This window comes from Pocillopora verrucosa, chromosome 3, assembly GCF_036669915.1.
Source record: "Pocillopora verrucosa isolate sample1 chromosome 3, ASM3666991v2, whole genome shotgun sequence".
In the NCBI taxonomy this organism is placed as follows: domain Eukaryota; kingdom Metazoa; phylum Cnidaria; class Anthozoa; order Scleractinia; family Pocilloporidae; genus Pocillopora; species Pocillopora verrucosa.
In genome coordinates, this window is record NC_089314.1 from 30352763 (window position 1) to 30378471 (window position 25709).

Sequence of the window (25709 nt, forward strand, 5' to 3'; positions counted from 1 at the left end):
AGAAATTACTTTTATGCACTAGGCTCTTTTTAACCATTGCAAAATGACATTCTAGTATATTAGTCGCCCATAGATCAAACACCCTCAGACGAGCGCTATTCCTCAACACTACAAAGCGGACATGCAATAGGGCTGACTGTTCCATCTCCGATAGTGCCCTTAATCAAACCCCGTCTTTCAACTGAAAATGGAATCAACATTTTATCGGAAGCTCTATACGTTTTTTTTCCTCTGCACGATCGCGTTGGAGTACATATCAATAAAGATAATTCTTCCTGAAAGGAAAACACCTCTACAAACCGAAACAAAAGCAAACGGCATTAATTCAGTACTGTTCTGTAGCTATAGGACAGTATTTAATTCTAAGCCCACTCGCAGCATTTTAAACGAGAAAGTACAAACTTTATACAGTACCTTTAACTCCTAAGAGAAACGCAGCGAGCTCGCAGCCTTTTTGCTTTCACGACTGTTGTAGTAGATCTGGGAAGGCAATTTATTCTGTGACACTCGCTCGTAAGATAATGCCATTCTTTTTATTCTTACACGTATTTGTTTTTCATTCATCTGTTCCTTCTCCAACGACAACAAAACATCCTAGCATCTTGAATTAAACTTTAATCAAGGATTACCGGTTTGGATGTAAGGTTTGAAAATTATTGAACATTACTTCAGGTATATCATCGGACATTCCTCAATTTGAACTGGAACATATCTGATCACTGGACGCAGTTAAACTAATCACGTGCGAGGAACAATATTTGATGGATGATTACCTGGATTGAGCGACCAATGAGAGTGCTAAAATTTAAAGAAAAACCCAACCCACAAGGATATGCATGTTTACAATTCAAAAACCCTGTGTGTAGTGCGAAGACCCTCGAAAAAGACTTTCGTTTGTTAAATTGAATACTGGCAATGACTCAAACTGATTTCGTTCAAGTTGATTTGACTCTATGCACGAGCCCGCGGTTTTCAGACCTGTGAAAAATATGTAGTCCAATAAGCCATGCGCGTGTTTTGTTTGGCAGCAGTCCCCAATGAGTCGTTACTGTGGTGATGGTTGATTCCAAGGGACATAGTAGTGAACTTTTTGACTTTTCGAAGTCTTTGATAAACTTTTAATTGAACTTAGCAACTTGTGACTCCTTAGAAGATGCCTGTGAAAAAGAAAAGTGGAAAATCTAAGTATGCTAGGAAAGATTTCGTTCGATTTTAAATTAACACAGTCCAAGTTCAAAAGTAAGTCAACTTAGATGCTTACAGTCTTATTATTTATTGGAATTTGTTTCGCTTGTAGATCTGGGGGAAAAAAGAAAGGAGCGAAGAAGGTCAAGAAGTCCAAGGAAGAGCTAGCTAAGGTATTAAATCCGTTAAAAAGAGACAATAAAACACAATTTAAATCTGTTCTTGTCTTTAAATTTAGCAATATATAGAGAACTTTTAGCCCATCGATCATTGTCTTCGATGGAATACCAAAACCTCTTAGTTAGATTGAGATTGTCTAGTTTCAAAGTCAAGTTTTTGTCGCTTGCGAAAAAACATTCCTGGATAGAAACGATTCATAACATCGAAGTCGAGCAGTCATGAAAGAAGAGAGGCATAATTTGATTTCTTGTTCAAATTGACTCAAATTCAGCAAATTAATCATCACAACCCTAACATGTTTTATTATATAGACCAGGCTTGCCCTATTGATATAATAAATATAATAAAAGATTTACATGTGATATGTTTCTTATTTAGATTTTGTTTATGTTTTTGTTTGTACATGTTTAACATGTTTTTACATATATGCATGTTAACATTTTTTTTTGCCTTCCTAGCACCAAAACGATCTCTAATTTACTATTTAAGGGAACCTGACCTTAGCACCAAAGACATGACACCATTAAGATTACTTTTAGCGAGTGAATAGAAGGGATAGCTCTGTTTAGAACTGTTGTTGATGATATTATGGTTGATCTTTGGAAAACCTGACTAGTTGACTTGAAGAGTAGTATTGAATACATTGTGTATTCATCTACTTATCAAAGTCAATCTGACTAATCTTTTAGAGCTTAATGCACTCATGTTGTGCAGGGAGTAATATTATTACCAGAGGAGTTGGTTGGTTTTGGAAAACCAGGTTTTACTTCTGACTCTCAAGCTACTGTACCATTAAACTCACTCTTTACTATGACATAAGGTTTAGACTAGTCTTTGTCGCACACAACAGGTCTTCACAGATCTACCCTGTCAAAGACATTATGCTATAGGATGAACCCTTTTACAGTTATTGAAACTTTAACAATTTGATTTTCTCTATCAGGAAAAGCTAGAGAAAGCTGCGGCAGCCTTTGAGGCAGCAGATGATCTTCATTCTGCATTTGTAGCTCGTATGGACAAATGGATGACTGATAACTATGCACGAGCTATTGATCTCTTTCGGCGATTTGATGTGGATGGTGATGGTAGCTTGTCATATGAGGAATTCTATGCTGGAATGCGAGATTTAAATGCACCAGCAAATAACTTAGAGCTTTACATTCTTGCAAAGAAGTTAGACAGGGATGCCAATGGCTTGCTAGACTACCTTGAGTTTTCCAAAGGTTTAAAATATTACAAGAAAGAGGAATGTGTTCAAGATGATGGTTTGCCTGTTCTGAAATTTGAAAGAGAGGAATTGGAACAATGCCCCTGTTGTAAACTTGGATTATGGAAACCCTCAAAGGAAAAGTTTCCTAGGTAGAGCTGACAATTTGTATTCAATAATGTATGTCGTAGTCAAGGATAATGTGACCTGATAGATAGCTCTCTGCACTTCAAACTGAAAGGTCTTATGGTTCAACACCTGACTATGGTCACTGTTGAGCTCTTGAGCAAGACACTTCACTATTAACAATTCTTTTCTTTCCCAAAAGTAGAGATGGTACCAGTTGGGGGAACATGACAAAGTGCAAGGGGAAGGGGGGTGGGGAAGAGAGTCTTTTTCGTGCTATGGAAACTGGAATAAGATTAAGCAACCAAAATTCCCGTCTTAACCTTTTACTTGACTATTGCCTGTCAATTATTCCAGTTGCAAGTTGTTAGAATATGAATGAAAGGGAGGTTATCACTGAAAATTTAAAGAAATTACCAATAGGCAAATCTGTAAATTTGCTACATGTTGTTTCTATGTTCATAATCACTGAACTATACACACAATCACTCCGAAAATTATTTCCCCAAAATGACACACAGTTACTAATGAGGAATAACAATTTATAGTTTGTAGCCACTGGAATGTGATTATTTTCAACAATTATTGACATCCTTGACATAGAGCACACTTGAAGTTTGGATTACATTTCAACTTATTTATACATCTTATTTCTAGTTTTTACCTTCATTTTAAGCATGACAGGTTGAAAGAAATTTTCTTACTGGTAGTAGCAGTCATGTTGAATTTTCAAGAATTCCAAGCAATTTAAAATGATAATGAGAGGTACTACAGATGGTAAATGTTACTGTCTGAAAAGGGGAACACTGTATTCAGAATATTGGTTTGTGAATTAACTGGTGATTTTTTTGCGACAGGTTTATAAGCATGGAACTTCAACTCCTGACATTTGCCAACTTGCCACAGATGAAATCATATCCTGGACATTTCCAGATATTTGTCCATGCTCACATACCAGTTTATTCTGTGGAATCAATAATCAATGAACGATTTGGAGGAACAACTAGGAAGGTTGTAATATACTGCACCTCAAAAGAAGGCAAACGAATACAGTTAGATCGTCATAAGACTCTTGAAGAGTGTGGCTTCACTGGTGGGCCAAGACCAGAACCACAGCTTGTGGAATTATTTTACGATTTTGATGTAGAGTTTAATGACTGCCCAATTCTTATGAGTGATCATTATTTTACATAATAATTTGCAAGAAATTGGTAAGCTTCTGATTACAGTGGATCTAGCTCAAAATGTTCTATAGTCTGTGTAGAATTTTTTTTTTTTTTTACTTCCGTGCAAAACTTGAATCTTAGTAAATGTTGATTTAAGCTTGTGTGATGATTGCAATTAAGCCATGAAATAATTTTGTAAAGATAGTTTTATTTGTTAAGTTATCTGTGTGTATATCTATATTCAGAGTCTAGAGAGATAATATATTAAACACCATTAAATATTTTACTCCCTTTTCATCTACATCACCATAAGCAAGCTGTTTAAGGCTTTTTAAGTTTTGAAGCCTTTGAACTGATTTACTGTTGAACAGTGTACATAGGTTTTTAACTTTCGTGTCACTTAATCTTATTTTGTATAGATTAAGATGCCATAGGTTGAACAAAATAGAATACCATTGTTACAGAGATTAAAAGTGATTGTAGAGTCATTTACAGACAAAATTTGAAATAAACGATGTTTGATTGCATTATCATTTTGTGCCATTCTATCCATGCCTTATCTTCGTGGTAAGCATTCTTTTGGAATGTCACGCCACACTGACATCTCAAAGAATGGCTACAGGCAGGCAATTGATGTCAACTCAGTGAGAAACTTGAAGTATTCTTAGGATGGGGTCGATGGTGGAGTGAGAGGGTCTCAATTAATAACTTTTACATAAATATTTTGAGATATTGTACAATAACATTCCAGAGAATAGTACCAACTTTCACTGTGAGTGATATGTCTTCTGGTTGTCTAATCTTTGCATCAGCTTTTCAGCATAAGACTTTCCCTGAGTTCCAAAACTATTCCTTTTTGTTCTCTTCTTAAAATTTTTAGCTCATTACCGATGTTGTCTCGCAAAGAGAGTCTTGAACCCATTTCAAGTTCCAGGTTATTTCTCGAACAGCATTACTTTATTTTGTATGCATTGCATGCCTGTTTAGTGGGTGACGGAGGGACTGCTGGGAACGAAGTACATTTTATTCGTTCGTCAATATCCAACATGGCGTACGTCCCATCTCATCTGGTGAAGGGCATCACACATCAACAGCGTGTGATGCGCTTGTACAGAAACAGTTTAAGGCATTTGCTAGATTGGGTCATAGACAGACAGACATGGAGACAAGAGGCAGTTAAATTGAGAGAGAGATTCGATGCTCACAAACACGAGAAAGATAGGAGGGTGATTCACAAGATTCTGGAGGCGGCCGAACGTGAATTTGAGAAACATAAACATCCATTCCCTTATGTTCGTAAGTACAGTGACTTTTACCTTTCTGTTCTTAAGTGGATTATATCTGTGGAAAGTTTTTCATCAAACTATATAGAAAATTTAAGTTTTGAACTCTGAAGCTTGTTCAAAGTTGATCATAGTTTGTTGATAATATTGAGATGATGAGTTATCCCTTATAGACCCGGACAGCCCTGATGGCAGCAAGTGGGAAAGAAACATACCCCCTCCTCCTCATGTAAGTGTTCTGTAAGATTTGTTCTTTGGAATGTAGAGGATAACTGTTTCATAAAATCTTTTGATGTTCTTGTAATGCACGGAGACACTTGATGACCTTCACTGACCAAGCTTAAGTTTTGCATGTTTAAAGGACCTTAAAAGTATTACGTACCATTTGATGAACTCTTCGTTCTTAGACAACAGAGTTGTTAACCTCTTGGTTAAATGCCAAAACACTGTACTGGTTTTTTTTCTTTTAAACTAGCCAGTTTACTGCAAATTATTTATGACAGATTCTTCCCACTCTCATTACACGAGATTTGAGTTACCTGCCCTAAATCAAAATTAACTTTGCTCTCCAGAAACCATCTAACCTTTGCACTCTTCAGTCTGTTTTCTGCTAAATAAATAAATGTATTTTGTGATCAAATTATATCTTTTGGTATGACCCACATTCCCTTGATTCCAAACTCATCATCATACTTGTAAATTGCAACACATGGAAAAAGGGGAAAACTTTGAACTGCGTATAAAGACTGTCTTTGCAGAGGAAAGTCAAGGATAATTTGACTATAATATGAATTTGAAATACCGAGGAAACTAGTAGTTTGACACCTTAAAAGTGGTAATGCAGAATCTGTTTTTCTCAGCCCTGGCATTGTGAAGCAAAAATTTGGTTTTTGACGAAAAAAGAACAAAGAAGATAGGTGTCAGTAACGTTTGAAGGCAGAAGAATGGTTGAAATCAGCAAAAGTGTTAAGACACAGATGACAAAAGATACAATAGTTTGGTTAGATTATTAACAGTAGTGTGACTCTTGCAATATTTTCCTATCAACATGTAGATGCTTCATATGCTTCCCTGGGAAGAAGAATGGTACAAAGAGATGACTGAATGGGCAAATGAGAAAGTATAGATGGAAATACTTTTCTGTAAAAAGCTGCTTTTCATTTGCAAAATGTACTGGAGTATGTTCAGTTCATTATCATATTTGAGTCCTTTCATCCTTTTTTCACAACACCATGATGTCAATTGAAAGCCATTTTCTCCAGCAAGGGATGATGTTAAATGAATAAAAGCAGTGTAAATTTTTATGTGAAGATTGTTGAGGCTCTCATTAAAGGATTTTTTCTTTAACTTTGGAGATATGAAAGAAATGTTGTTTTTTTTTTGGCCCAAGTAGATGAAGTTATCAAGGGACCATGTGAAAAGTTTAGTGAGGGCCCACATATTTAAAGTGAAATAAAAAAAACCACTCGTTCCTTATGTGGAAGGAGGTTAAGCACAATAAGCAATAACTGTTGAACATGATATCATGAATTATCAAAACCAATGTCTGAATTATCTGCCGAAATGGAACGGTAAGGCAGGGAACACAGACACTGGGTTTGATAAATTATATCCAGTGGAAAAACCAAATTTATGAATTGTTTTATTATCTATTTTTTTAACAATCTACAATAGAGGACAATTTTCTCTGAGTTTGAAAAATATAAGAACTCTTTGTGAATTAGGGGCTTGGAAACTAGGCAGACTTTTAACTCAACATGATTAATGCAATATCCGCTGCAGATATTGCATTATCTCATCTTCACATACTACTATATATTGACTGAATGCTCTTCACCTATCATATTTTTTGTAGTAAGTCTAATGTAATGATGAGAATTATCATGAAGATATTTTTGCCATATAGCCAGAAAATTCCTAAACTTGACAAAACAAAGTGTAAATTGTTGATGTGGTGCATGACAAATCAAGTTTGAAGAGAGTAATATACCTGGATAATTGACACCTTAAGAAGTCTAATAACCAGCCTTGCGTGCCATTTATTCTACCGGTTCCTGGAAATGAAGGGCCGGTCCAGAGTAAATCTCACCCAGACCTACCATCAACCATTTTGTGCTTGAAAATCTTCTTTCCCGACTCATACATGTTAACTCCTGTTTGCTGTCAGATTATGTGCTCTATTACCAACGGACACTCCGATCAATCTGATTAACTTGAACGTCATTTGGGATTTCTATAGTTTTCACGGTGTGCGAATTGTCTAGACAACTTGCGCCACTCTCACTGATCACGCGCGTTTTTCCGCGCTTTGACGATAGTTGCGTCTTTTTATTTCATCTCACTTGTCTGTGATAACAAAAGCCATTCAGGCTTTTAAAACGATAAATGAAAAAAGGGGTATGTTTTTAACGAAATTGTGGGGACTGCATTCTCTCTGACGAAGGGCGAATTTAACGTTCGACACGTCAGCCTCAAAAACTACGGTGGCAAATTTACATCATCAGCTCCGTTAATAAAACCAAATGATATCTCAAAACGATAGTCACCATCACCACCAACAGTCCTTTTCAGAAATTAAGACTGACCAGTAAGGTAAAAGGGCTGAAATACGTGCATTAAAGAGACAAAGTACACTTAATGTATGTTTCCGAGGGAAAACAAAACTAGCTAGTTTCCCGAGGGACCATACATTAAGAGCTTTGTTATATATTTAGACTTTACCTTAAATAATCATAGGGTACATTTGAATTTGATTAGGGCACGTGACTAAGAATCAACTAATCACAGTGCTAGTTTTGTTGAGTGAAAGTCTAGGTATGTGACAAAAAGTAATTATGACAGTGGGTCTTTGTTCCCAACACAGGACAAATGAAAGCCATCAAGTCAGTAGCTATTGTCAGTTGGAATCATTTAATTCTTCTTAGGCGAGAAGTGAACGACAAAAGTATTTTGGCTTATATCGATTGTATCGAATCAGAAGCTTAAGACCTGGAAAGGGTTGGAAGCTTCTGGTCGAATTCAGAGAGGGCTAAACACGCGCAGAATAATCAGTTGATTAATCTGTCGTAAATATGACGTCATAATACACGCTTGCGCACGGCTTAGGAAAATTTCTGAGGTCGGTGTTGAAGTTCATGAGCACGAATTAGCAATGGCTGAAAAATTAGATGCCGTTTCACTGAATAATGTAAACTGGCTCCTAATAAGGCGTTGTCCACAGGTGCCTGTTAGGTATCAAACCATCCCTAGTCTCGTTACAGAAAATGCGAAACTTCCACCCCGATTATTTCCGTATAATCTACCAATTGGACCGCGCCGACCTTCCTCGGTGATAAGTAGGCCACCTGCTCTTGGAATCGGAAACATCAGGGGATTAGAAGAGAACAAAAAGAATGAATTATCTACAGAGGAGTCAAGCGGGACGTTTCCGCCTATAGAGATAGAGAGCAAAAGCGAGAAGGAGCTCCAGGTTTTACGTGAAACGGTGAGTTGAGGTTTGAGAGTCTCGATGAGAACTGTAATTCAATCAAGGAAAGGCGAGGGAGAAGAGGGGCAAGCTAATATTCAATGGCAGGGGTCAAAAAGAATGGTTTGAGAAGCCCCTTTATTGTAGGGAACTTTCATGGCAGCTAGCCACTTCTTACTATGAGCATCGCGGCTTTATGAATTGTTATAAATCGCAGAGTAGTACCAATACTCTGGTCGCTTACTGGTGGATAAGTAAGTAAAAATTTATTTATACAGGGTAGCCCATTCGGCTCCAAGGCAGGTCTCCATAGGGGCCCTGTATCTTAAAAAAATTAATTTACATTAAGAATTTTCATAACCTATTACATTCAAAGAGCCTAATAAAAATACAATAATAGAATTTAAGAATTACGTTAAGAGCCTAAAAAGTACAACGCAAAATCACTTTTAAAGCCTAAAATACAATTAAGAACCAAAGTCATGATAAAAAGAAATGTCTTGCTCGGCGGCAGATTGTCTGAATCTTTTCACTCTTCACAATTTTATTAAGAGTTTGTTAAACATTTTGTACCAGAGAAAAGAAAGGTCCTTTTCCCAAAATTCTGTCAAACGTTTGGTAGGGATAGCCTCATACTTTGCCTTATGATGTTATTGTAAATGTTGGAAATTCTTATAAAACATAATAAAAAATAAATAGGGACTAATGAGTGAAGACAGAGAAAAACGAGTTTAGTCAGTGCAGCTGCTCTATTGGTGCTCTATTAGTGTGGAAACGTGTCAAAAACCGACAGTTGTAAGATCAACAGGCACCTTTCCCGAAGCTTATTAGAAATGATTTAGTGGAACTGTAAGCGTTCTTTAACGACCGACCTGTTTCCTTCCCAAAAGCTGCAAATCATCTTCCACATGATCGGGTTTTTAAAGGACTTTAAAGACAAACTCTCGCTGACGAGGTCTAACAGTTATCGTTCGTTTAATTGTTCATCTTGCTTTTCGCAAGAGTTCCGACAGAGCCTTCGTTGGAGACGAGGAACTTCCAGCGCGTAAAAACGAAGCAGTCACTTTGCCTGAACACGAGAAAAATGCAGATCTGGTGAGATATCGAGCTGTTAGATACGAGCCTAGGCCCGAAATATGGCAAAAAGTTGCGTGTGTCTGGGACCAAGTCCAAACAAGACCCAATCAGTTTCATCAATACGAGTCCGACAGCTTATTTCCCGCCATATCAGCGTCAACTGTTAGGTACGGAAACAGCAGGTTGTGTAAATGAGAGGAATTAATGGTCTAGAGAGGTCTAAGAGAAGGAGAACTGAAGAGTGGCCTTTATCTATAAATATCCAAACCATAATAATCACAACGACAAATCAAAAGAAAGAAGACTGAAAAGGAGCCAAGAACTCAGAATAAGATCGAGCAGACTGCTCAGGAAATTGGAAAGCACTTGATTTTGGTTTCTTGATTAATTGGTTAAGAAAGTTTTCCATACCCTTAAAGTGTGGTCGCCGAACGAAGTAAAGCAAAACCATTTTCAGCTCCTAATTAACAACGAAAAAGAGTCAATCAAAAATTATCCGTAAGACCAGAGTTAGAGGCATGTTTTTATGCCTGAAGAAATAAATCCGAAATTCTTTAGATTCTTCATGAGAGTCTTGGTGTCGAGAAAAATGAACAGTCATCTTTCCCCAACCACGACTGAGCTCAAAAACTTTGAACCTTACCATGAAGTTTTGATATTCTCTCCTAGATCAGAAGAGAGGGAGAAAGAACAAATCAAGACAATTCAAGCAGCAGAACAAACGGTAGGAATGCCAAAATTACCGGAAGGTGGAGAAGAAAGAAATATAAAATTGTAAGTTGACTGTGAAAAATAACTTGATCCAATTTTTGCTTTGATGCAAAAGTGAGAAGTCCGTGAGCTAATTGCAGAAACGTGAGAGGATTGGGAATGAATTGCTGCGCGTGGTGCGTTCTTTGGTCCCTTGAGTAGCTGAAGTGTGATGCTAACAACCACCTATCAACTGTTAAGCCTCTTAAGAAAAAGCTTCAACCACGCGTAGCAATTCATTCCCAATATCTTCCCACGTTTCTGCCAATAGCAATTTCTCGTGATCGTCATTGCTAATAATCGATTTTTTTAATGCCCAATCATCAACTTTTTTAGTTCTGATCCTTGACACGTCCATGCTGATGATGATGAGATGATGCGTTGTGTTTTTCTTCGTTTTAACCTCACTGTAAACAACTGGTTTCTTCTCTCTCACAAACAGTTTCTTCTCTCTCACAAACAGTTTCTCGTTCTCACAATTCTCGCACGTGGTCAAGTCCAGATATGGAAATAACTTATGCACGGTCCTCCCCACAAGGGAGGCGCGAGCTGAAAACTCTCGCAGATCCTTTATCCAGGATCAAGGATGGGTTCCGGAGAGAGATCCCTTTTCTCCTCCCCCTTCCCCCCCCTTGCTCTTCCTTATCTCCACTTTTGGGGAAACCTCGGACCTTTCTTTCTTTCTTTCACTAAGAGAAACTACGTCTTTCGTGCGTGTCATATACGGTGATATTTCATACTTAACATTCATTGCTTGCAATTCAGCACCAGACCCACTCCAGGGTACGGAGGCTACATCAGCCGATATCCAGAGGAACCCAGACCTCCTCAGGGATCCTGGGATGAGGTTTTTGTAAACTTTTCTAAGTTAACTTACAGGTAAGGCGTAAATGACTAAAATTAACATCGAATACCTCGAATAAGAATTATGCTCGGGAAACCATATATTAATCATTTCTCCGCCGTATGGATGCCGGAAATAACGACACTGACCGCTTTTTAAGGTTTTATAAACTTAACTGAGCTCTTAAACATCGTTTTGAACCAGCAAAAAAATCGACTCCGCACGCTTTATGAAAAATTATTTCTTGACTCAAATGATGCTCTTGCGCCAATGTGGCCAGGTTTTTTTTCAGCCGCGCTCTGTGGTTTTTAGTGTGCCGCCTGGTCACTAATGTTAGATCAGTTTTTACACTTCCTCTTCCAAGTGTGTGTTGATACACTGTATGCGCTTTCTTTTCATAACGAGAACCAGTCAAAAAGAAGAGAATATATCACATGTACAGAGCCAGGGAGAGTAAATGTTATTAAGTGTCTACCGTTTATTTTCGTGACCCAATGGAAAATCTTGCTCTTGCAATTTTCTCTTACCTTTGAATCTCTTTTTTTTTCGGTAGATCATATCCGTCCTACGAATACACAAAGGAGGAATTTGCTCACGAGGGACCACTGAGTAGACTTGTCACCACTACCCACCCCTCCAATCCGTTTAACAAAGTTGATAAATGGAGCTCTCGACCAAAGAAACTTTGCAAACGCGCTGACCATTCAAAACTTATTTTTGTCAATTAAAGATTTTCTGATCGCTTTGTAGAAATAATAATCTTTCTTAGGTGACGAATAGGAAAATGTATCGTACAGTGTTCTCAGGCATTTAGAGTTTCTAAGCATTTATTTCGTTTAGTTAAGCAGAGAGGCCATTTTGTAAATTGCAAGCTGATTTTTGGAATATTTTTTTCTTTGGTTTGTTGCCTAGAACTCTTGCTAATGATGTTGAGCCACTCTTTTCTAAAACTAAATGAAAAGGGTTAGTCAATGTAAATACAACTGAAATGAATTGTTTTCGTATCAAAAAAGAAAACGAACAAAAACATAGTGAACAGGTGTATCAATGGAGACGGGCAAGAACTAACACAAAATAAACACTGTTTTGTCTGAGGCGATATTCGAAGGAAACATTTCAGCTAACAAACCTGTGCAAATTGAATGCGGAATGTTCATCGATATCATTATTGTATGGAAATGAAAACTTGTTGACGAATTTTAAACGATCTGTATCGATAAGTTATTATTCTCCTTTTGAAGTTTGGGTTAATTTGGATTTCAGTCGTTTCGTTTGTTCATCAGAAGGCGATAAAAAGTGCAGAACTAATTTCATTGAAAGGAAGATTTTCGCCTAATCGCCGCGGATATAATTTATCCGTGTATTCCCGTAAAGCTGAACAAATAGTAGGAGGTGAAAGGAGAAACTGAGATCTCTTCATTAGTTGTTCGGGATTCATTCATCTAATCCAAGCTGAAGCGTTGAAAGGCTTTTCCAGTGTTTGGAAAAAGTAGTGTATTCTACAAAAGACTAGAGTCCCAAATTCAGGCAAGTGGCTAAGAAAGTTCGGCTTTGGCGTAATATTCTGTCGGGACATTTCGCCCGCTTCAAAACATCGTTCTCTTCCATATGACTATAGCTTAAAAATGGAAGGATTTAATCAGTCATCAATCGACCATAACGTTACTGCGAATTGGGTTAATTCAAACCATTCTAAATTTACTATGAATTGTCTTTACGTGGATTTTAGTCGAAGCGCCATTGACAAGTTCTACATTACCTACATCTTGAGCATTGTTCTAAACTCTGTTTGTGCATTGCCAGCAAGTATACTAAACATTTTGGTCATATTAGCAGTATGGAGAAAATCCCAATTACACAACCCTTCAAATTTACTACTCAGCAATTTAGCTTTGAATGACTTTGGCGTGGGTTGTTTGGTGCAGCCCGTCTTTGCCGCGCACAAAATCGCCGCTCTACACGAGAATATTCCAGTTCACTGCATCGCGTCGCTCGCCAGCAAGACCTTGGCTTCACTTTTATGTGCAGTTTCTCTTCTTACACTAACTGCTATTAGTATCGACAGGCTCTTAGCACTCGCATTAAGCGTGCGTTACCGCATTGTGGTTACCATTCCGATTACCACGCGCGTCGTGGTACTTCTGTGGTTAGTAGGCATTTTAGTAACCATTCCGTTGTTTGTCTACCCAATGAGTTTTCTTTATTGCATGATCTTAGTAATGGTGATATGTTTAACAGTTACAATCATCGCCTACACTAAGCTGCTACATCTAATTCACCGACACAAGACAAAAGTAGGGGTGGATACACGGCAAACGACAAGACAACAGAGCCAAGACACAGCCGAAATGGCCAACATTGCTAAATACAAGACCTCAATTCGTACTGTTATCTACCTGGTTATCATAATGGTGTTGTTTTACTCGCCATATCTTGTAACAAACATTGTGCTGGTCGCAGTGGAATCGCGCAACGACGACCGTTTCAAAGCAGCTTTCAACATTACTCACAGCATTTTGTTCATGAATTCGATCGTGAATCCCGCTTTTTACTGCTGGAAGATAAAAAGCATCCGAAACGCCGTCATCGAGATGCTCCCTGAAAGATTCCAGGAATAAAACTAAAAAAAGCATTGAAAGTTGTCTTTGCCTGACGAAATAAAGAACAGTGAAGAGTACAAAGAAAGGATTGTCGTCCAAAAGTATTCATTTCCACTAGGGACACTTTAAGTTTCACTTCAAAACTTGTAAACCTTACAGGGTAGCAATGGGGGTCCTGATTCAGTTTCACGCATGAATATGAGAAAAATTCACGCGTCACGTGTACTTTGAACAGTATTTCACGCGTCATAAATTTAAAAGGGAAAACTTCAAATCTCACTTTACCTTGCTTTCTGTGAAATTAACGCGTCACAGATTAATTGTAGGCTTTATCACGCGTGACGTATAAACACTTTACTGCCCTTACTATTAAGAACCAGCTGAAAGCCTTTTTATTTCCTACGCCCTGAGATTTACACTGTGAAGTATTGTCGTTCGTGTCTCTAATTGGATGAATGATCTATTTTCACAGTCGTTCGCTTCGTACTTCACAATGTAAATCTCATTATGTACGAAATAAAAACATGGCAACTCGTAAATAAAAATCGTTCGTGCGCTCTTTCCATAGAATAATCTTTGTAAAGTTGCCTTTTTTATTAACCAAAGGTATCAGTCGCAGATGTAGAATACGAAAAACGCAGCTTTTGCAGTATTTGGAACAGCACTTTAATGGACGTACTAGTGCAAAAAAAAGTGTGAAAACTTGTAGGGAGATAAATTGTACTCCGAGGATTCCACCAAGAATCAAAAAGCTCCGAGACAAAATTTTGTCATTTTAAGAATGAAATTTTGCGGTTTTTTAATGTTTGTGGATTTTGCGCATTGTACTTGCGTGTAGACCCATCAAAAATGTCCATTTACCATACGTGTAGCTTACCTCTGTACAACTAAAAAAGTAATAAAAATTGTAAATTGCACGTTCCCTTCCTAGTCAATATTCTCTTTCTTGAAGAGAAAATCGCAAAAAAAATCTCCCAACAGGATTCTTTCGAACGGAAACATTCCCCCCCCCCCAAAAAAAAAAAAAAATTAGCAATCTTCAATCCGTTGGGCAAGATTTTCCAACAAAAACGTTATCTAAAAAAGAAGCAAGTTGTGTACGAATGTCTGATGCTCATCCAACAACTGCTTGTGTCGAACGTAAGTGATACATCTTGACGACGGAACAACCTAGTTTAATAAAGGATTTAATAAACAAGGTCTGAGCTAATTAAATTCAACGGATTCGAACGGTTAATATTGTTGTTCGAAGTCACTCTGCTCCTTGTTCTCGGCCATCCAGGCACGTTTTTTAGCCTCCCTAGTCTGTTACCACTCTCGCCCCTCACCTCGAGTTTTTGAAAATGAAATTTCTCTTGTAAGGGAGATGTACAAAGAAGGAGGGGGGGGGGGGAGGGGAGAAGGGTTAAGGGAAATTTGAACATGATTTACCTCTTGATTTTTGTTTATATCAAGTGAAAAAATTATGTTCTTGGGCTGGGGGGAGGGGGGAGGGGGGAGGGGGTATCAGGGATTAAGCGAAATAAATCTGCCAAGGTTCAGCTGAGCGAAAGAGGATGGCGGGCGTTCAAAATAGTTTGATTGAATAGTTTGATTAAAGTAAAAGAAGGTCGCCTTGAGAAAGGATGGGAAAACGCAAGGAATGTTCTTCGTACATGTTACTTTTAAGTTAACGTTAAGATGAGGACGAATTTTCGTAAAACCCTCAAAATCAAATCTCTATTGAAGCGTTCGAAGAATGTAACGCTGATATTTTCAGGGGGGGAGGCAGATGCTTTTTGGAAGTCATATTCACAAATATATCGTCGTGTTACACGACCTTTGATGTCTCCAAGTGTATCCTCAAGTGTCAACATAAGCAATCCCATAATAATCATGTCCTTCGGAATTGAAACATTTGTAAGAACATAACAGTCCTCGTACTGGAATGATTCCTGTCTTTGTTCTTGTTCGTAGAATCTGAAAAGAACACAGAAATCCAAATTGAAAAGAATTGAATTTCCACCCAACTTTAATAAAATAGTGTTTGTGAAGTCGTGACAAGCTTATTTGATGAGGTTAAAGGGTGATTGACTGGGCTTTTGAATTGAAATGGTTTCGCTTTTTCAATCTACCACTCTTCGAGCCTGCAATGAAATTTATATTTCGAGCCAAAAATTAAATTTAGTATAGGTAGTAACATGATTTCGAGTACAATTTGGTGTTAATAAGCAGAAGAAAATTTTTCAAAGTCAACAAAATTTCACGAGTCCGTAGGGTGAGTGCAGTTTGTGGTCTTTGAAAAATTTCAAGTGCTTAGTTACACCAATTGCACCAGAAAACATGTTATCACTTATTAATAATTGACATGACCAAAGCATCACAGAGAGTAAATACAGACGAAGTTTTGAAAGCGCGAACGCTACTTGCGATTTGCACACGTGTAACAACTTTGCAATCGTGTTACACGAAAAATGCGCTCGCTTTCAGCCAATGAGAAGCACGTAACTTTTTCATGTATATTGTTAAGCTACAAATACAAGAGCAGAATCGATGATACAGAAAAAACAAGAATTCGACTGAGTGTTTCAAGTTTTCCGCGTTCAAATTAATTCTTTAATGCCTTGAACTCCCAACAGTGGATGCATGTTCATAAAGTGTGGAACGGAGAACGGAAACGGAAACGGGAAACGGTAAATGCAAAAGAAAAACGAGGAACAGAAAAAAGAGAGCGGAAAATAAGGAACGGGAAATAAGGACGGGGAATATTGTTTTGACTCGCGGTGTTTTTGGGCCGGTTTCATTAACTTCGCACTTTCAACAACTGTGCAAACGACTAACATTCAAGGTGAAAAATTATAGAATATTGTGACGTACTTTATGGGCATCCACAAAGTGTACACACTCCAGCCAAGTATTAAGGAAAGATTGTCCACACACTGCACATTCACTGGCGTATTGTAACATCTCCTGTACCTTTGGGTAATGGCGTATTGCACGCTTTACAAACGATCGCCTGCGATAAAATGGAACGAAACAGAGACTTTGAGGAAAAATTAAAAATGGAGGCAACAACGATGATCTGAATTCAAGCTTTTTCAACTCCGGCCAGCGAGGAATCGTGCACGAGTTCTCTAAAGCTGATTAGATAGTACAATTACTAAAGCTCAGATTTGTATTCTTTGTTTCACATTTTGAAAATAATTGAAAATCTTTTTCCTCTTTACCTCCAAGGTCAAAAATATTAAATATTTTTTTGTTTATCTATCTATATCATTGACCTAAATATTTCCCAACGAAATCAACAGGTGGATTGACTTACCCATTTTTGAGATCCTTCAACACTGAGCGAGCTGTAATCTCCTATTAAGTAACAAATAAATCAATGTTAGGGTCACTTCAATTATTCTACCGTGTTTACCAAATGATATGTTAGAATGATCGTGCTTTCTTAATGCTTGTTTTTTTCGGAATAAGTCTGGAAAAACAATTTTCGGTAAAAAGGCAAGTATGCAAGTATGAGTATGAGTCAATTCAATTCATTACGTTCTTTAGTTTGCAAACGACAAGACGGGCAGATTTAAACTTTTTCTGGCTAAAAGAACAGTTTACTACTACATATTTAATCTAAAATTTAATTTATTCACCTTCAGTGTCAAAACTTCATCTTCTTGTTGAGAGTGAACGGGAATATGTTGCAAAAGATTGTTTTCTTCACAATAAAGTTCCTTAAGGGGAAGATGCGCCAACTAAAATAGTAAAATAAAACAATTTGCTTTGACAATGCAATTAAGATGCATGAAGTAAAATTACTGAACAGTGAACAACTTTTGTAGCTTTTGACATCATGTCAAATTCCACAAAATAAAAGATCAATGCTTTAAATAAATCTGATAGACTGTATTTTAATAAGTTGTCATAACCCCATAAACCAATACTAAGGTGATGGGCAATGGGCAAAAGGCAATGGGCAAAAGGCAATGGCCAAACAGAACAAGGAAAATTATTGACCACAGGAAGCCGGAAACAACTCAACGCATGTGTAAACAGGAGTGACTATTAGTCACAATCGGTCTGATTGGTTAGAAGGACTGCATGACATTTCTGGATCAATCATAGAGAGATTCAAAGGTTTTCATACATATGGTATACAGGTTAGGCAAAACAAAAGGAGAGCTTTTATCAAACCTCAGCTGGGAATATTCTAAGTCTATTGGCAGACACATCCAGTACTCTGAGCTGGGTACACTTTGATAAACCCTGTCAAAATACACAAATGCTGACCATTTTTCACATAACCTACAGTACAAACATGTTCTACAGCTGGCTTGAGAGTAGAAGGGTGATATCAACTGAAAGCTAAAAAAATGCTCAATGAATAAACTTAAGATACCCTACTCAGCTGAAACTGAAACAAAATTGGGATGGTTTGTTTAATAACTTAAAAGTATATGGACTATCAAAATTTTTACTTTTGAAAATAATTCAAGAATTCTACCAGCTAGTTTTGTACAAATAAACAAAACAATAAATGTAGCATGCTGTACAACAAGGGTCCTTGGTAGTAAGACATTAACATTTTATAACAAATCATTAGTTCTAATGGTCAGTCAAGTAACTAACAAACCTCTGGCAACTCTTCAATAAAGTTTTTGTACACATAGAGTTTTGTAAGATTCCTAAGAAACGCCATGTCTTCTGGAAGACTAAGTTGGAGAAAACACGAGAACTACATTAGACTTAGATTCACTAGACTTAACTAGACCTAGGTTCACATGGTGATCAATGAGCTCATTTGAAAACTGCAGCTTACAAAAAGCTCACTCAATTAATAAATCTACTCTATGAAGTGGGCTGTGAGTACAGACGCCTTTTTGGAATTGTTATCCCACACAATTTTCCCCATGTGAGAGACACTTACAATGATAAATAATGGAAAACAAAGTAGAAAAAAAAGGAATTAATTTCTTTAGAACCAAAAACAAAGATGGTATATAATGTACCTTGATATCTGATTATCAGCAAGATGTAGTTCTGTGAGGTTGATCAAGTGACAAATCTCTGTAGGAACACTGAGTAGCTCATTGTGATCTACACTGAGAAACTGTAACGACACCAACCTGAGATTTGTGAAAAAAATAAAATAGTAACAAATGAAGAAAACAAATGAATAAAATCAACAACAAATTCAAAATGTTGGTGCAAATAGTCCTTCAACATTGTTGAAGCTAACATGATGAGCCCATTTAACCCCTTAACTCCCAGATGTGATTATTACATTATCCAGAAAAGCAGTGATGAGAATACTCAAACTAATCAGGTAGAAATAGTTACCTTGATCCACCACCAAACTCTGGCAACTAATTTTTAAGGAAATGTGCAGCAGCTAATGGGGATAATTGAAATTTCAAATCTTTGGAGTTAACAGGGCGATCACAATGTCATAAAATGCTGCATGATTTTGAATGAACTTTGATTGCTAACAACCATTGACTTCAAGCACATCTTGAAAAAACTACTTTTGTTCTCAAATGTGGGTAACACTGTTGAATTTTTTTGGCCACCAAGTTTAAAATTTAATCAATCATCAATTAGTAGTTGATGAGGGAAAATATTGACTGAAGTAATTATTGAGAAAAGAGAATATGAAACAAATTAATTTTATACCTGTTTATTTCACTTGGCAATGTTTTCAGCTGATTTCCATTCAGATTTAAAAAAGTGAGTTTTTGGAGCCCACCTGAAAAGATTCCATGAAATAATTGGTATAATTCCGAAAAATATAATTAATATGACGTTGCTTTAAATGTTCATGTTTATTTATCGGCTTGTATTTAGAGTACTTACTGAGGACAACAGAATTGAGTTCTCTTAACTTGTTATTAAACAAATGTAGCTTCTGCAAGCCAGCTAAAAAAGAGAGGACTTCTGGAAGAGCTTCTAACTTGTTGTTCCCAAGGTTTAAGGATTCGAGCTAAGGAAACGAATCGTAAACAAACCGGCTGTAAGTATGTAACTTCAGAACAAGAATTCAAAACTTAAACTTCAATCTTCTTACATATAACTCAGGTTGACAATGGTGCTACGAACAATGCTTGGTATTCAGTTCTCTACCTCAAAACCTTTATCTTGCTACAATAATGAAGAGTTTTTTTGTTTTCGCGAACTTTTAGCTTATCGTATTCAGTTGAATTTAAACGTAAACATGCAAGACTTGGTAAAGATGTCACCTGTTTGAGAGAAGAAAATTCATCTGGAAGGTCCGTTAAGGTATTGTTTTTCAGGTCTACGGTTTTAAGGGAAGTTATTTTTCCAATTATTGGTGGAACGTTCCGTAAGTTCTTGTTACAAATGCTGAGGGACTTAGGTTTTCCTTTGGTCGCGTTCAATAAAATTCTGTCCGCCATTTTGTATCCATGTTAGCAATGCTCGCGGGCTCGTGATCCTTAAACTCAGTTGAATGTTTACAGGACTGTTTAGAGGAAAGCGTCGAGTGTAGCACTTTGGCTCTGCACAAAGAATTTAAAGAGAATGTTTTAAGCTTCGTCGTGAATCTTTAAACATGAGTGGTGTATCATTTGTATCAGAGACCGAAATCGAGGATGTACGCAAAAAGAAACAGGAAGAATGGGAGAAAGTCAGAAAGGAAAGCGATCCAATCGGTAAGCTCAATTATTTGGTCGAAGATTTCCTGGTGAAGGTCGAGCAAATCAGGCGCAATATTTTTATTACGAATACGAATTATTCGGCGCCTAGTTATCTTTTCATCATGCAGATCATTTAAGGTTTTTTTTTCCGAATATAGTTGACTAGACAATTTCGTGTGGTGAAGTGAAGTGTTGAGTTTCACTCTCTCGCCCCAGGATCTTCTCGTACGTAGTAAATACAAAGGGTGATATTTTGATGTAATTGTTCGATTACCTTCCTGTTTAATTTTTCTTTAATTAACCATATCCAAAAAGAAAATAACAATGTTACCAATTTCAATCAAGGATCTGAAAATGGAACCACAGCAATTTATGAGATTTTGTATGGTATATATGCTGAATTATAGAATGTATTCAGGCCTGCACATTAGGCCTTATTTTCACTACTGCTCAAGTAGTGTTTATTACTACAAAGATCACCTCCATATTCACAACTAAATTGCCTGCTATACTCTTCCACCAATGCAGCACCACAGTTTCTTTTATTAGAAACTTATCCCCCTTACTCAAAAAACAATGCTGTCAATTTCATCAGTCCTAATTTTACTGAGAAACATTTATCAACTAAATTTCTGTTGATCTCTATGTAACAAATAATAAATCAGTCTGGGATTAATTTTTAACAATGTGGCAGTTTGTTTGGGTTGGTCTTTGTGATTGATTTCTTTCTTAGTGTTTTAAGGAGTGAATTTTTGAGCTGAGCCTTTCAGCTTAGCTGACTCTGTTTTGCTTAGTTTGCTACTCAGTTTTGTCCCAGTATTGTATGAAAGGAGCCATTATGAGAGCCAGCTTTGCTTGCTGTGATCTTTGCACAATGAACACTGTCCTAAATGTTCCCAGGTCAAACTTTCTGACAGCATAATGACTACATTTACTGGGTAAATAGGTTCCAGGTATGCAAGCTTTTCAGAATCACAACTGTGAACAATGCTGAACTTTTCTCTGCATATTAACCTTTTAACTCCCACAAGTGATTAAGACAGAATTTCTCCTAACAATGTCAATACAATATCAAGCAGAAAAGTGATGAGAATAAAAGAAAGTCTTAAAAAAGAGGATTATTAGTTGATCCAATACCAAATTCTCCAAACTAACATCACAGGAACCATATGGCAGACAGTAAGGAGAATTACTAATGAGATCTTGACATCCCCCTGATGAAGGCACTAGACAGGAGTGTCGAAACGTTGGGTCTATGAATCGTAACTTCTTCGGTTACATTCAAACTCTGCTCTGCTCTGTAAACCAGAGTAGCGTCAAACTATGTCTGATTGTCCACCTGGTTGCCGTGTGAACTTTAATATATTTTATTTGCGAGAGCTTGGGAGTTAAAGGGTTAACGCCTGCAGTGCTCATTGAGCACAAAACCAAATTTAACACTAGATTTTCAAACTACCCTTATTTCCAAATTGTAGAGTGCCCTGAGCCAGTTCATGACAATAAGACTTTGTATGAAAGACTACAAGAACAAAAACAGAAAAAACAGGATGAATGGGATGAACAACATCAATTGAGTAAGTACCTTGTGTTTCTTTTTCAGTGCTGAGTGTATTACAGGATAGGTTTTGAGCCTGATTAGAAACAATTTTATTCAGAGTTTTCTTTGTAACAGACTATCTTGATGTATTTTGCCCTGAATAGAATAAACATCTCCAAATTGTTGTCTCATTAAAGAAAGTTTATCTGAAATTATGTGACCAAAAAATTGAATGGGTAATATTCTGCACTCTTGTGAAAGATGATAACCGAGAACTAGTTACAAACAGTGAGTAATGAAGTATCCATTACAATCTCTTCTGTGAGAAAAAATTAATTGTGAAAAAAGGTTATCATCAAGAATGAGGAAAGTAAGTGACTTATTATGAACTAAATGAAGTTATTCTACAGTCAATGTCAACAAGATTGTTGGGTTGACTTCTCTATGGCTCATGATGTTTAGGTGTGTATGTTGTGGTTCAATTTTTTCCTTAGCTCAAATTTCATTTTCTTTTGTTTTTGGGTATTGTAATGTATGTTAATGAGTTCGAAACAAAGGAAAATAAAATTTGAACCAAGGATAATATTGAACCACAACATGTATATTGTATTCAGCTATATTTTATAAGAAATATTAATGTGTACTATTACAGCAAGAATTGAGGACAAGTTGGTTAAACCACAAAGGTCCAGTTGAGTAAATCAGAAATCCAGTTGAGCATTAAGTACACTCTCAATTAGTGCCATGTTGGATATAAATGACTCACCACGAAAAGTATATCAAAATGCTAAGCACTAATAGGCTAAATGTTGAGATGTAATTTTGAAGGTGATGCCCAAACATCATATCCATATATTGCTTCTGTATCTTGAAAAATATCTTTTTTTGTTTAGAAAATATGATAAGGGGCCTTGATGGTGATGAGACAGTGTTTCTTGACCTGGTTGCTAAGCAACAAGAGGAGATAGCCAATCGCAGATTTGATGAAGAATCACAAGAAATCAGAGAGTATAGGGTATACATTATAGTTATTGTTTCCATTAATTTATCTTTTTTTCTGTGGTCTTAGTCTTTGTGTCTAGAGCTGATAAGGAAGGAAAGCAATCACACTGTCTGGCCCTAAGTCATTTGTGACTCAAATTTCCTTGTGAGTCCCAAGGAGATTCTGATGTTGCATTGAAAGTCATTAAAATCTTTATTCCACATATTCAATTGATTAATTTCAATTTATCATTTCCAATACAAATCTAATTTGATAAGCAAAGTTTGAACCTAAACTATGCTTAAGCAGGCAGAATTGGTCATCAAATTTTCTTTCTTTTGTTGATTTAGGATGCAGTTTCTCAGTTTCAGAGTGCCATAATAGCTGAGCCAGCAACTACTAAACCAGCTGGGTCAGCAGTATCTCAACGAAAGTCCTCACAGGAGTCTGGGGCCAAAAAAAGTCAACTACAACTTATAGCGGGGGCCATTAAAAGAAAAAGGTATGAATACTACCTCATATAAGAGAAGAGAGCACGAATCAGCTCATTTGTTTCATCAAATTTGTCACAAAAAGGTCTTACAGCATGCATATATGTTTTGATGCATGGAAATATTGTCACATGCAAGCATGCAATCAATTGCGTCTAAATATATGCATTTCCAAATCAAATGCAAAAATATGTCTTTCCTCTCTTCTTTGCAGTAGTAGCAGTAGTCAAGAGTCTCCAGAAAAGAAGTCAAAAGCTTCCAACGAGTTTGAGAAAAGTAAGAATTTTGCAAAATTGAGACGGTTTGATCTTCTACAACTGCTATAAAAAAATCAGTTATTTCAAAAAATTTCGGGCGAGTGACACGCTGCGAAGCCCTTCGCGTCTATCTCGCGTTCACTTCGCCTCACGCTCACGCTCACCTCTGCTCCCGTCTGGAAAATACAGAAAATTGACACCTGTTCTGAAGGCTTAAAGACGTGTGATTTTTATTATTTTGAGAGTGGGTGAACAACTCAAGAAATCTTTTGCATCTTCTATAGAAAAGGAGGCACCTAACAGTGCGTAGTCCTTATCTGGGAGTTTGTTGTTATATTCAGTAACAGAACACGCTTTTGAGCTCAAATCCCATCTTATTCCCCACACAGTAACGTCAGAGACACACGAAGAGAGGAACATTAGATCTGAGAAATCAAGTGCAAGTGTGGAAGAAGACGACCTGAAGAAAAGACCTTTTGCAAACAGATCTGACAGTGCTTCGAAATGTGAAACAAAGTCTGGTATTAATCAAGAAAAGCAGGAAAAACAGGTTATACCAGGACTTGGAGCTTATTCAGACTCAAGTGATTCAGACTCGTCGTCTGATGAATCTTAATGGAGTGGTCTCTGGTGAATGAACTTTTTCTCAGTGGTTGGAAGGAAGGCCATAAAACAGAATCTACGAAACAGATTCATTTAAGTGAATAAGTTGATAACGTTCTTTCTAAATGAAAGCCATGAAAAAGGAATGGTGAGCCATTGGAAAGGTTATCACGCGGACTGAACGCATGCAGTGTGTTTATGTTCAAGTTCAACATGGACGAAAACTTTCAAATGACAGTGAATTTTACTTTGCAGTTGTAGCTTTTCAATAAAAAACTTCAGAATCCAACAGGAATCCAACTTAGTTCAGTGTGGAAAGCAATTTGCCACTGAATTATATTTGCCATAATACTCTCTTTGATTGGTCCAAGTAACTCAAATCACTTCAGATAATCAAATGCAGTACTAAGTCTATCCTAGCTTGGTTGCACGCGTTTTCGCGCGCACTGGTGCATGTTTACTTATTTGAAGAGTTCTTAATGGCTTTGTCTGTATTTTAATAGGCCGTCGCAACTACTTTGGACATTATCGAAAGGCTATTCTACTCCGGAACCTTTCAGATTCAACAAAATAAATTATATTTGAAACTTAAGCTGCATGAAGTGTAATGTTTTCCTAGGATGAAGTCTTTACAGACCAGACAGATCACCCGGTAAAGACTGTTGGTTAGTTCCAGATAAATCGGATGAAAATTTAATTTTTTTTGGGAGAGTCTGTATCATGATATCCTCCACGGCTTATGGCTTGAACTTGCAATGAATCTTTTTACAAAGCGCCTCCGTAACACTGACGATGCCAGTTTGGACTGTGTACAAAAAAATTGCGAGGTGAGTTAAAAACGGAATATTATGCCAACAGTTCCGTGAATTTTCGTTGTTAAAAACGGCTGAATTAAATGTCAACGGAATAAAGTTGCTAGTTCGTTCGAAGTAAAATCGCTTTCATTGACAGACGGAATGAATCGTCAGTTAGATCAGGGATACTAGGAGCGGCCACCTTCAATGAATGACAGCTTTATAAACTGAAACAACTATTACCAATTCGGGCTTTTACCCTTCTCGTCTGTATCTGCCGGAAGAGACTTGGACCATTGATGCAATATGGTAACTGAAAAGGAAGTCAGCTGTTGTACCAAACAAACGGTCTTTGTCGGGTTGTATATCGAGAAGCAACTTCAGAATCGTAATTAATTTAATACCTTGATAACAAAAACATTTGTTTCCTCTTCACTGTCAGCACTAGAAGCACGTGGAATTATCTGAGAAGCTTCTATGGGGCTAAGCTTTTTGTAAAATCCTCCATTTACTCGGCATCTGCTTCGTTAGTTTG

The 25709-nt window shown here is 37.1% G+C and overlaps 5 protein-coding genes across 5 annotated transcripts; 4 read left to right on the top strand and 1 right to left on the bottom strand.

Moving 5' to 3' along the window:
• The first annotated feature begins 1040 nt into the window (after window positions 1–1040).
• On the top strand, window positions 1041–4371 carry LOC131799302 (uncharacterized). The gene is made up of 4 exons (XM_059117017.2): window positions 1041–1185; window positions 1298–1358; window positions 2309–2724; window positions 3556–4371. Exons 1-4 carry the CDS (start codon window positions 1154–1156, stop codon window positions 3890–3892), a joined length of 846 nt encoding a protein of 281 aa, XP_058973000.2. The 5' UTR covers window positions 1041–1153; the 3' UTR covers window positions 3893–4371.
• Window positions 4372–4897: 526 nt separating this feature from the next.
• LOC131799311 (NADH dehydrogenase [ubiquinone] 1 beta subcomplex subunit 9) lies at window positions 4898–6501 on the top strand. The gene is made up of 3 exons (XM_059117027.2): window positions 4898–5160; window positions 5321–5376; window positions 6202–6501. Exons 1-3 carry the CDS (start codon window positions 4911–4913, stop codon window positions 6271–6273), a joined length of 378 nt encoding a protein of 125 aa, XP_058973010.1. The 5' UTR covers window positions 4898–4910; the 3' UTR covers window positions 6274–6501.
• Window positions 6502–12909: 6408 nt separating this feature from the next.
• Window positions 12910–13902, top strand: LOC131799289 (adenosine receptor A3-like). Its single transcript, XM_059117003.2, has one exon. It carries the CDS (start codon window positions 12910–12912, stop codon window positions 13900–13902), a length of 993 nt encoding a protein of 330 aa, XP_058972986.2.
• Window positions 13903–14505: 603 nt separating this feature from the next.
• LOC131799303 (leucine-rich repeat-containing protein 69) lies at window positions 14506–20271 on the bottom strand. The gene is made up of 10 exons (XM_059117018.2): window positions 20094–20271; window positions 19711–19837; window positions 19531–19603; window positions 18867–18983; window positions 18491–18569; window positions 18052–18123; window positions 17511–17612; window positions 17186–17226; window positions 16741–16879; window positions 14506–15843 (listed from the first exon to the last, which is right to left on the bottom strand). Exons 1-10 carry the CDS (start codon window positions 20268–20270, stop codon window positions 15727–15729), a joined length of 1044 nt encoding a protein of 347 aa, XP_058973001.1. The 5' UTR covers window position 20271; the 3' UTR covers window positions 14506–15726.
• A 60-nt stretch (window positions 20272–20331) lies between these two features.
• On the top strand, window positions 20332–24963 carry LOC131799310 (PSME3-interacting protein-like). The gene is made up of 6 exons (XM_059117026.2): window positions 20332–20525; window positions 21986–22084; window positions 22941–23062; window positions 23380–23531; window positions 23735–23796; window positions 24167–24963. The coding sequence occupies exons 1-6, from the start codon at window positions 20426–20428 to the stop codon at window positions 24391–24393; spliced, it is 762 nt and encodes a 253-aa protein (XP_058973009.1). The 5' UTR covers window positions 20332–20425; the 3' UTR covers window positions 24394–24963.
• Window positions 24964–25709: the final 746 nt, after the last annotated feature.